This window comes from Psittacula echo (genome assembly GCF_963264785.1).
Source record: "Psittacula echo genome assembly, chromosome: 5".
In the NCBI taxonomy this organism is placed as follows: domain Eukaryota; kingdom Metazoa; phylum Chordata; class Aves; order Psittaciformes; family Psittacidae; genus Psittacula; species Psittacula echo.
In genome coordinates this window covers 3,799,908-3,811,015 of record NC_137739.1, presented here as the reverse complement: position 1 = coordinate 3,811,015, position 11,108 = coordinate 3,799,908, and the positions used below count along the sequence as shown (strand labels likewise).

Genomic DNA, 11,108 nt, shown 5'->3' with positions numbered 1-11,108 from the left:
CGCCTCGCCCGCGCCGCCATCTTGAGTGTGGAAGAGGCAGGAGGGAGGGGCCAGCCGCTGTTGGGCGCCATTTTGAGGGCGGCGGCGCCATGATGGGAGCGGCGCGGCTGGGCTCGGTTGTGCTGTGCCCTCAGCTCGGGTGTCTCTGAGGGCGTTGTGTGGAAGCGAAACCCGGACTGCAGTCGGTTGGCTGCCTCCCGTCCGCCCCGAGGCCACCAGAGCTCATCGGGGACGGCAGCACCGACGCACCCCGCGGAGCCCTGAGCCGGCTCTCACGGTGTAAATGCCCGCTGCGAGGAGCCGCAGAGGCAGAGGGAGCCCCGCTGCGTTCGCAGCCTGGTTTTCCATTGAGATTAAGAGTGTTTGGGAGAATAATCCTCTCCTGGATCATGCTGTGGGTTGGAAGGAGCCGGGGCATGGCGGACCGGACACCCACGGGCACTGCATGGATTGATGCTAATAAAGGGGCTGCAGGTACCACCTTTTCCTCAAAGGGAAAGCCTAAATGCAAACCTGGTTTCAGATTCACTGGTCATGTCTTCAACGACCATCAATCAGGGTTCTAACCGGGTTAAATGTCGTACCTTTGGCATCCCTGATGCACAAAGGGCCATGCAGAAGTCATCCAGGCCTGCTGTAAGCACACCCAGCAATGACCAAGGGGAGCAGCTGGCTCAGCACTGTTGCTGTTAGCTCCTTATCCCGCATCTCAAGTACGGACAGGACCGGAGCGCTGGAATTTCCAGTTACGTGTGTGCTTCAGGAATTCTGTTCATAGAAAATGTGTTTCAAAGATGACCCGCCATGGGAGATGAAGGGGGTGCTGCTTTTCTGCACCAGTGATTGTTGCCATTTAAGGCTGTGAATTAGAGGAAGGATAGATTGGGGGTTTCGCTTAGAAATAGCAGGTTTTGATTGCCTGTTTTGCCTGTGGGAAGGCTCTGGAGTTGAAGAGGAAACCCCTCTTAGCCCTTAGATGAAGGAGAGCCTCAGTAAGACAATCTGTACCTGCTTTGTTTGTCATGTGTTTCACTCCATAATGACAAGTCAAGACCAACTCGTTTGACGTCTAGGAAAACACCAAGCTACCATATTCGCAGTCATCAGAGGGACCAGGGTGGAGGAGACCTGCATTTCCAATGCAAATGGTACCGAAAATCATCAGCAAGGCCCATAAGCAGAGTAAAAGCCCTGCCCAGAGAGCCAGATCTGCTGAAGCAGCCTGCGTTAGGGCCAGCCATGGGGCATACATGGACCAGACAGCACTTGGCAACCCTGAACAGGAGCTGGGAACAGAGATAGGTGTAAGAAGCTCCTGAGGAGAACCCAGGCTCGCAGCAGTTTGTAAGAGGAGCAGCACTTGGACCCATGATCCAGCGGTGTGGTGGTGTAGATAAGACCCAGAGGTTGAACACAAGGCAGGACGTCAGATGGGCGGTAAAGGAGGAATTAAATCAACACCAAACTGGGGCATTTCTCTTGATGGTCGCTGGGAGGTGGACAAAAGGTGAGAGGAGAAACCCTCCCTGCTATGCCATGCTTCAGGAACACTTCTCAGTGTGGGTACCCAGGAAGATGGGTTCAGTTAGCCCAAAGAAGGCAGGTATATTCCATGCTGTCCCATTCCGGGAGGGCAAACAAACAAACTAATGCTACTATCAAGATATTTTGCTCTAAGGCAAAATCTTGCATCTTCAAGGCCAAAATGAGCTGGGGATTTTGTATTTTTCACTCTGGGAAGTCTTGGGTAATTTCTCTCCTCTGATTCTTCTTAAGAGTGACACATCCTGGACATCTCATCTGGTCAGCATGACTAAAGCCCAGCTGCACCACAGCGGCCAGAGCACTTGGTATGCTTGGGTGAACTGCTAGCTCCACTGCTCTAAGTGATTTTCAATACTTGATATGGTTTAATACCCTAAGGCCTGCTAAAGTAGATTAGAGATGGGTATAACACAAGTCAGAGGACAGCAATCCTTCTGCAGGGACTAACTTCAAAGACCAGGACTCCTGCACCAAGCACATTTGATACCCACAGTCCCATCCCTGAACTGGTACCTTGGAAAGCCCATTTGTGCCCTCTGAGGGGACTTGTGCAAGGAGGCCAGTTTTGTTTGAATGCTCTGCGATATCCTGGGGCTTTTCCATGCTGGCACCTCTCCTGCAGCAGCACACGGGTAATGGGAGAACAGGACCTCCCTCAGCTGGGCACCGTTTCTGCTTACCCTTCCCTGACATGACCAAAAGACAATGAGGCCCTTTAGGGCTAAATCCCAAGAGCCACAAGCGTCTCCTTTGCCAAGGACATTACTAATTCCTGGCGGTGGCTTGATTCCATAAGCGGCTCAGCAAGGTGACTTTCCAGGTCACCAGCTAATTACAGGTGAAGTGCCAGGAACTGTCTCCAGCAGGAGTGAAAGTTGGGAGCTCTGGGGGAAAGAAAGGGCATAAAACATGTTTACTCAGCTCCTTTGGGCTGAGCCAGCTCCCTCCAAGCAGCTAAAGGGCAGTGAGAAAGGGCTGCGGTGGCTTTGGAGCATCTACAGCCCAGTCCCGCCGTCTGCAGCCTGAGCAATCCCAGTCCATCACCACTGCTGCCCCAGACAGCCTGGCCCATGGGTGGCTGTTTTAAACCTCCCAGTCTCCCCACAACCACCGGCTATTCATGTGCTGGAGAGGAGGAGGAGGAGGAAGTAGCCAGGGGACTGGTTATTCCCTACTCATCTTCCTTGAGTCTTGCCTGTGGTTGGTGTCTTCGAGAGCCAGGACACAGCTAAAGCATTTCCCCACCTCTGTGACACAGCAAGGGACAAACCAAGCCTTCCAAAACACAGAGAAACTGGGGTTACAAACATCCCCTCTCTCCCAGTGCCTGGTGTTCCTGAAAGGAAACCACCCCAGGCTCCCCCCTGCTCGCTGGAGTTGGGAGCAGTGAGTAATGCTCGCAGGCTCCCCTGCCCAGCACCACATTCTTTTCTCCAGCATGTAATGGCCCAGAGGAGGAATAAACCGAGCCTTGCTGGAGCAGCCTGCAGAGTAGCTGTGCACACCATGGCCTTGCGCTGGAGAGGCATCAGGAAGGGCTGGGAAAGGCTCAGCCTCGTTTCACTGGGGGACTGGTTGCCTGGAACAGCAAGTGGAATGGGAATAGAGGAGAAACGACGCTCCGCAAAGCCTTAACTCACAGAGAGCCTCATCCACTGCACTCCGGAGCTTGAAAATCACCCCAAATCCCCTGTGCCCAGCGCTCTGCACCAGCCCCATCACCCATCCTCTCCCCACACTTCTGCCCCTCTGAGCTGCTCTTGGCCCCCATTGTTTTGCTGCTCTGTGGTTTCTCCTCACCACTACCATCACCTCTTCCATTCTTTGTGTCCCAACACAGTTTTCCAAGTGGAGCAGTGACCATTTCAGGGAGGGCTGAAGAAAGGTGCCCCATTTCCCTAATGCAGTCATCTCTTCTTACCTCCTGGCCTTTTTCCTGCCCCGCTCCCACCAGCTCCGTCCTCAAGAGCTGCCATTGCCTCCTCCTCACTCCGTTCCTCCAGGACCTCAGGTTATAAGCCCAGTTTGGGCCTTGCTTCAACCCATTTCATCTTCCTTGTTGCAAACTGGTGCTTCCAGTAACTCATCCGCCCAGCCCGGTGTCTGCACCTACGGCCCTGCCAGGCTCCTGCTGCACCCAGGGGGGAAGCTGGGGAGATGAAGGGCAGAAACCGGCAGGTCCACCCTGCATACAGCATGATGCTGGAGCAGGATCAGGCCAGGCAGAGGATTAAAGGGCCAATGGAGCCTTTCATGTGCTGAGAGCATGACACAATCACAGCCATTAGCTCTTCAAAGACAGGCAGGTTGGAGGAGCCTTGGGAAGCCAGCATGCCTGCAAGCAAGGCTCCAAGGTCTGGTCTGCCTGAGCTGGCAGTGCGCGGTGTCATCTGCCTCTGATCTCCCTGGTCTCTGACCTGGTTCTCTTCGGTCCTGTGTCTCCTTCCTCCCACAGCAGCAGCTCCAGCTCCCAGGGCACACAGGAATTGCTGGTATCCCTCTGGGCTTCTGAACCTTCTGCAAAGCCTCACCGCCCTTGGTGGCTGGATCCAGTTCTGGAGCTGCAGGTGTCACTTGCCCTGCCAAGAGCCTCCTCTCTCCCCACACCCTTTTCCCAGCCTCACCCTGTGGCCCTGACTCCCAACTCATTTTCTGCTTTACTGCAGACTTTCTCTTGCTTTCACCTGAGAACTGCTCCACCCAGCAAAGCAGCATAGGAAGGTGAGGCTCCCAGCCCAAACCCCAGCTTCCCTCCAGGAGCAGAGCAGGACACAGCACCGGCTGCATGCAGACAGGATATTGCCCCACAAAGGGCTGTAGCTACCACCCACACTGGCTCTCCCCAGGCCAAACGACCCCACTAAGAACACACGCAGGTGACCACCTCCTCCAGCAGCTCCCTACCTCCCCAGCACAGTGCTCCAGAGCACTTTGGCAGGCCCAGCTCTCCCCACCTCTATCACCATGACCCATGTGGCTTGTGCACCAGCCATCCCCCAGCTCCCACCCCAACAGAGAGCCACCCCCTGGAGCCTGGCAAAGTGAGATCAGCACACGTAGTAACCGTCAAGCAGCAGCGTGGAATAAAGAACTAACAACCAACACAGGTCGAGCCTCTATGGTGTGCACTTTTATTTGAACTGGTCTTAAGTCAGTGTACAGGTAGCCCCTCCCTCCCCCGCGTACTGGCACCGCTTCTCCTAGACCCTGCGGGGGACTGTAAAGCCTTCATTCACATCTATCACTGGGGAACACAGCCTGCTTTTGCTTGACAAATCGAAGAGAAAAAAAGGATCAAGTGTGTTTTGTTTTTAAGGCGGAAAGATACAAAAAGACACTTGTTGGGTTACATAATTTACAGACAAGCAATTATAACCTAACACCAGTAACTGGCATCGGCTCCCTCCGAGCTGGGCTGCTGCCTTCACAGAGGCGAGTTAACTTCCTGTAACAATGCATTAGAACAATATTTGGAATGACTATTAAAAAAAGAAACAAATGTACAATCAAAGTCCTCGGATGCATTGTAGAACTTTGGGGGCGTTCGCTCCAACATGGTTTTTGTTTGAAAGACTGCTGCTGACACCTTCCACCGTTCCAGTTTTTTAATCCTGAGTCAAGCGCCAAAAAAAAAACAAATAAAGCCATGCCAATCTCGTCTGGTTTTATGCGCATTTATGGGTTTCATTTCATCACAAGGGTGTGGGTGTTTGTAACAGTCCGGTTTAGAAGCATTTGCGGTGGACAATGGAGGGTCCGGATTCATCGTACTCCTGCTTGCTGATCCACATCTGCTGGAAGGTGGACAGGGAGGCCAGGATGGAGCCTCCGATCCAGACAGAGTACTTGCGCTCAGGTGGGGCAATGATCTGGAGGAAGAGGAGGCATTGGTCAGATGCGCAGGGTCAAGCTGCGCCCACTGCCCACATCATGTTGCCGGGTGAGACAGAGCTGCCCAATTCCCACATCTAGCCCTGGCCAAGATCCCATGAAGCACCAACAGGCTTAAACACAACCTCGCACACCCTCCCCTCCTTCTTCACAGGCTGTATTTACACTAATCCCATTACTCATGTGGTTGGGTGGATGCCATCCCATCCAGGGCAAGGCCACTAAGGCTGCACCAGACACAGAAGCACACTTTCTGCTCCAGCAGCAGGTTACCTTTCCTCCCTCTACCCACACTCTGCATTTCAGCATCAGCAAGGTTCAGAGCTGTTCCCCTCACTCCATCCTACCTTGATTTTCATTGTGCTGGGTGCCAGGGCTGTGATCTCCTTCTGCATCCTGTCAGCAATGCCAGGGTACATTGTGGTACCACCAGACAGCACTGTGTTGGCATACAGATCCTTACGGATATCCACATCACACTTCATGATAGAGTTGAAGGTAGTTTCATGGATACCACAGGACTCCATACCTGTGAGGAAAACAAGCAGCCTCCAGTCAGCAACAGCTCAGACACAGCCAAGTACTATTATAGGTAACCAAGAGCCCCTCTGGTGGGGAACGCCCTACAGAGCCATGGCTCTGACAGGCCCAGCCTCCTGTTCTGCTGTCCCACATCCCTCAGCCAAACAACTTTTGACTCTGCGGAAAGCTAAACTGGTGGGCCAGCACGGACCTCAATACAGATCGGCAGTGACAAGGGAACTCACTGCCATGGTCTCTGGGTCACCCTTTACAGAGGAAACATTGAAGGGCACAGGTATCGTAGGAGAGCTTGACTTACCCAAGAAAGATGGCTGGAAGAGGGCCTCAGGGCACCTGAACCTCTCATTGCCAATGGTGATAACCTGGCCATCAGGGAGTTCGTAGCTCTTCTCCAGAGAAGAGCTAGAGGCAGCTGTGGCCATCTCCTGCTCGAAATCCAGAGCAACATAGCACAGCTTCTCCTTGATGTCACGCACGATTTCCCTCTCGGCTGTGGTGGTGAAGCTGTAGCCTCTCTCTGTCAGGATCTTCATGAGGTAGTCCGTCAGGTCACGGCCAGCCAGATCCAGACGGAGGATAGCATGGGGGAGGGCATAACCTTCGTAGATGGGCACAGTGTGGGTAACACCATCACCAGAGTCCATCACAATACCAGTGGTACGACCAGAGGCATACAGGGACAACACAGCCTGGATGGCTACATACATGGCTGGGGTGTTGAAGGTCTCAAACATGATCTAGGGAGAGAACAGAAGAGGTTGAGCCGACAGCAAGAATAAAACCATGGGTTTCTTGCTACAGGTCTACATCAAGTCCATGCAAGTGGTTTTAAATCTGTCCCTGAGTCTTTACTCCCACTTGAAGTCCATGCTCATCTTGCCTGCTCTCCACCCACACCCATCCACATGTCACAGCAAAGAACAGAATGAATGCCAAGTAACTACAGTACAGTCACTCAAGGTTGGTAAATGGATTAGTGTCTAGTCAGAAACAGCAGTTAGACAAGTTGCTAGTTCAGTCTCAGAGAAAGCCAGCTTAGAAGAGCAAACAAAACCTGTCAAGGTCCAGCAAAGAGGAGACTCAGGTCAGGAAAGGAAAACCCTGTAAAGATGGCAAAAACGGAGAAGAGTGGTGAAGGAGGACAGTGAACAACATGGAAGAGGAGAGCTGGCCTGCAGCAACACCTGCTGTAGCTCCAAGCTCCAAAGATATACACACCTGTGTCATCTTCTCTCTGTTGGCTTTGGGGTTCAGGGGAGCCTCTGTCAGCAGCACAGGGTGCTCCTCAGGGGCTACTCTCAGCTCGTTGTAGAAAGTGTGGTGCCAGATCTTTTCCATATCATCCCAGTTGGTGACAATGCCGTGTTCAATGGGGTACTTCAGGGTCAGGATACCTCTTTTGCTCTGGGCTTCATCACCAACATAGCTGTCTTTCTGACCCATACCAACCATCACACCCTGCACAACAAAGAATAAGTGGTGAGAAAACTGACGGGTAAGGCCCACTGGGGGATAACTTCTTTTCTCCAAGCTCAGTCTCCAATTACCATCCCTCTTCTGCCCTACTCTATCAATATTAAAGGCATACCCAGCCAATGTACAGCTCTATAGAAGGCTGTATTCCCCACGAGCGCTGCTGCAGCACAGAAATCTCTTGTTACAAAGCCAAATAAAAAGGCTTCTTGAAGCTCAATACCTCTAGGGAAACCACCTCTATCAAAACTCCATCTCTTTTATCCATTAACATGCACCCAGGCCACCTACCTGATGTCTGGGGCGACCCACGATGGATGGGAAAACAGCACGGGGAGCATCATCCCCGGCGAAACCGGCCTTGCACATACCGGAACCATTGTCAACAACGAGTGCGGCAATATCATCATCCATGGCTGTGGCTGCGGAAGGAGAGAGAGGAAGGCAGGTGAGCATCGCGGGTCACACAGCAGCCGGGGAAGGCAACGGCAGGCGATGCCGCCAAGGCCTTCCCCCCCATTTCCTTCCTGCCGGCGCGGCACCGCTTCACCCTCCGCCCGCTAGAGGGGGCGCCGCCTCCCAGGCTGCGGCGCAGCGCGGGAGCGGGACAAAGGAAGTCCCCGCGCCCGCTCGCGTTATTACCATAAAAGGCAATGGATGCAGCGCGCCGCGCCGCGCCCGCCACCAGCGCTCGGGGGGACGCCGGCGGCGGCCGCTGCCCCGCCCCAGCGCCCCGCCCCGGCCAGCGCCGCCCGGCGCCTCCGCACGCACAGCCCCGGGGCACAGCGGCACTGCGCGGCCGGCCCGCACCGGCGGCACGGGGCGGGAATTAACCCCGGGGGTTACACAACGACCGCCCGCCCCAGCGCCTCCGACAGCGCCCGTTTAATCCACCGGCAACGACTGCGGGGTGAGAAGCGGGCACCCCATGTGCCAGCCCCGCACGGGGCAGCCTGGGAAGTGTAGTCACCGCACAAGGGCACAGCCGCGGCACACGGCGCCGTTTCCTTCCCTCACCCCCCCCTTTCCGCAACCCCTCCGCACGCAGCTTTTGTTCCGCTCCAGCACCTCGCCCTCCGCAGGGGGAGCCGCCCCCCACCCCCGCAACAAGCCCCACCGCGACCGTCTCCATGTGCCCGGGAGAGAGAACCGCGCCCCTTCCCAGCGGGGGGCGCCGCCTCCCGGCCCAGCCGCGCTTTAACCCCCCCCTACTGCCGGCTGGGGGAGGTGGCAGCGCGGAGCAGACAAAGCCCCGCGCCCCGTTCTTGCCCCCCCGCCGCTCCCCGCACACAATAGCCGCGCTGCCCGCTCCTGCGGTCGGCCGCCATCAATCCTCTTAGGAGGCGGATTAACGCCATAGACAGCAGCGGGGCAGCCCCCGCCCCTCAAGCATCGCCCCACAGCCGTTATTAAACCATGAATTCCTTTCCTATCCCCCAAAACGCAGCACCGCGCAGCGGGCCAGGCTCCCCCACCACCCCTTCCAGCAAACAAAGGGCGCCCTCAGAGCAGGCACACCATCTTCCAACCGAGCCTTAATTGCAATTAACACTAATAACAGCACCGACTGAACGGCGGAGCACAGAGAGGACCCCCCCGGTCCCGCTCACCTTCGGGGTGTTGCGCGGTCGGAGCGAGGCGGCGGGAGGAGCGGGCGGAGCGCTCGGAGGGCAGACAGAGCTCGCAGCAGCTCCCGCCCGCCGCCCAGACCCGGCTTTTTATAGGGCCGCCGCCGCCGCCGCCTCGCCATAAAAGGAAACTTTCGGAGAGCGCCTCTCTGATTGGGTCCCTGCCGCCCCGCCTCGCCTCGTGCCGCCCCGCCTCTCTCCGCCCTGCATCGAGAATAATGGCGGAGGGGGGGGGGTTAAGGGGGTTGCGTGTGTAAAGCCGTCGGGGTGCGTGTGCGGGGCGGGTGCGGTGGACACCCCGCGTTCGATCGGCTTTACTGCGGAACGGGATTGGTACCTCCATCGTGGCCACCCTTCAAACCCGCGGCTCGCGGCGGTGCGGTCGCCATCAATGTGGTTGTGTCCGTGTTCCCCCCCCCCCCCCTCCCGTACCAGGAGTGGAATGGCCGCAGCCCTCACACACACAAAGCCGGGCTGTATGGGCGGCAGGGTACGGGGGTACCCGCCATGGGTGCCTGGGTATAGGGAGGGCTCCTCGGCTGCAAGCCCCGGTCTGCCCCAGGGCCGCGGGGCGCTGTCAGCGGTGACACGGCTCCTGCCGCCCCGCTGCCAGGCCTTTGCCCCTTAGACCGCGGCTGGTGGTAACCGGGGCGAAGGATGCGCTCCGCGGCCCTCGCTTGTGCACTGAGGCAAGCAGGATCCCGCTCCCGATCCGGGAGCTCAGATATGGGTAATATTTATTGCTATCCGCTTCGATCCGAACCTTGGAGACGTGGCTGCTCCTGCTCTAAGCTGCCTGCCTGCAGTTCCCTCTCTGGCTGTGACCGTCAAGCAGTGGTTGGGAATAAAGGCGAGGGCAGTGTCCGTGGAGCAGCAGTGAGGAGAGGGCTTTGCGTCTCCGGAGCGCTGGGTGAACACGGGCTGATTAATCAAGTTAATTAAGCAGCCCTGTAAGTAAAGTACCAGCAGCCCCTCGCAATCTGTTGCCGGTTGGAAGCGCGCAGGCTTTGGTGTGCAGACCTCGAATGTTGAATCTCAGCTGTTTAAACCCAGCAATAATAGGGGAAAATCGTGATTCCCTGAGGGGGAAATGGTTAAAAATGCCTGGTTTTTATAGGATACTCCCCACCCAGCATCATGGTGGGGACCCTGCCCTGCCGTCGGGGTCTTGCGTCTCACACCAGCAAGCTCTTTGTCACCAGGGAGCTGGGGATGTGAGGATGAGGATGGGGCCTGGAGGATGGGTTCTGGCCGAGGGGGGACTCAGGTGTTATATTGCACTGCCCAGCATTGCTCCCTGCTGTGGGGCAGACAAAGGAGGAGAGCAGCAGGAGGAACCTGCAGATGCCTGTTGGGATGGAGGTTCGCGATTACTTATAGGGAATGGAAGGAAACGGACACTGGGCATGGATGGGAATGGCGGCTGAGCGGTGCTTTGCCATGGGACAGCATCACCTCGTCTGCGAGCTGGTGGAGGTCAAAAGCCCAAGGCCCAGCACTATGCTGCTCCGGAGGGAATGGCATGGGATGGGCATGGGGATGGACCTGCCCTGCCAAGCCACACCATGGCCATTCGCTAGTCCCTTCACGCTGGAGATGGAGCAGAGATACCCCAGCACACAGGGTGGAAGGACACCCAGCCTGGATGAACTGGGATGTCTGCAGGGTCATTCTGCAGCAAAGCTGCCTTTCCACGGTCATTTCCCTGCTGCCTCAGGTGGATCCTGCAGGATCTCTGTATCTCAGCTTCCCTTGCAGTAAAATGGGAGTCATCGCCGTTAATTACCTACCTCACAGGGAATTAATTAATGTTTGCGCTCCACTTTGAAAAGGCTGATTATTAATTAGAACATTATACGTCAAATAAGGGGAGCCACAAGGCATGGGTACAGCTGATGGCCCTTCCCCATGTAAAATGTGGTCCACCGACGTGCTGATAAGGGATCTGCAGCAAACAGCAGTGGGAAAAGCCCTACAATAGCACGGGGGTGATGGGGTTGGGATGGGGAACGTCAGCAGGAGGTCAGG

At 56.1% G+C, this 11,108-nt stretch overlaps 1 protein-coding gene and 1 long non-coding RNA gene across 2 annotated transcripts; one reads left to right on the top strand and one right to left on the bottom strand.

The window, feature by feature from the left end:
• Positions 1-71: 71 nt before the first annotated feature.
• LOC308221718 lies at positions 72-5,219 on the top strand. Its single transcript, XR_013956959.1, has 2 exons — positions 72-1,507; positions 1,777-5,219. It is a non-coding gene; the product is annotated as an uncharacterized lncRNA (long non-coding RNA).
• On the bottom strand, positions 4,654-9,151 carry ACTB (actin beta). The gene is made up of 6 exons (XM_080618904.1): positions 9,063-9,151; positions 7,744-7,874; positions 7,198-7,437; positions 6,278-6,716; positions 5,784-5,965; positions 4,654-5,414 (listed from the first exon to the last, which is right to left on the bottom strand). The coding sequence occupies exons 2-6, from the start codon at positions 7,864-7,866 to the stop codon at positions 5,271-5,273; spliced, it is 1,128 nt and encodes a 375-aa protein (XP_080475030.1). The 5' UTR covers positions 7,867-7,874; positions 9,063-9,151; the 3' UTR covers positions 4,654-5,270.
• Positions 9,152-11,108: the final 1,957 nt, after the last annotated feature.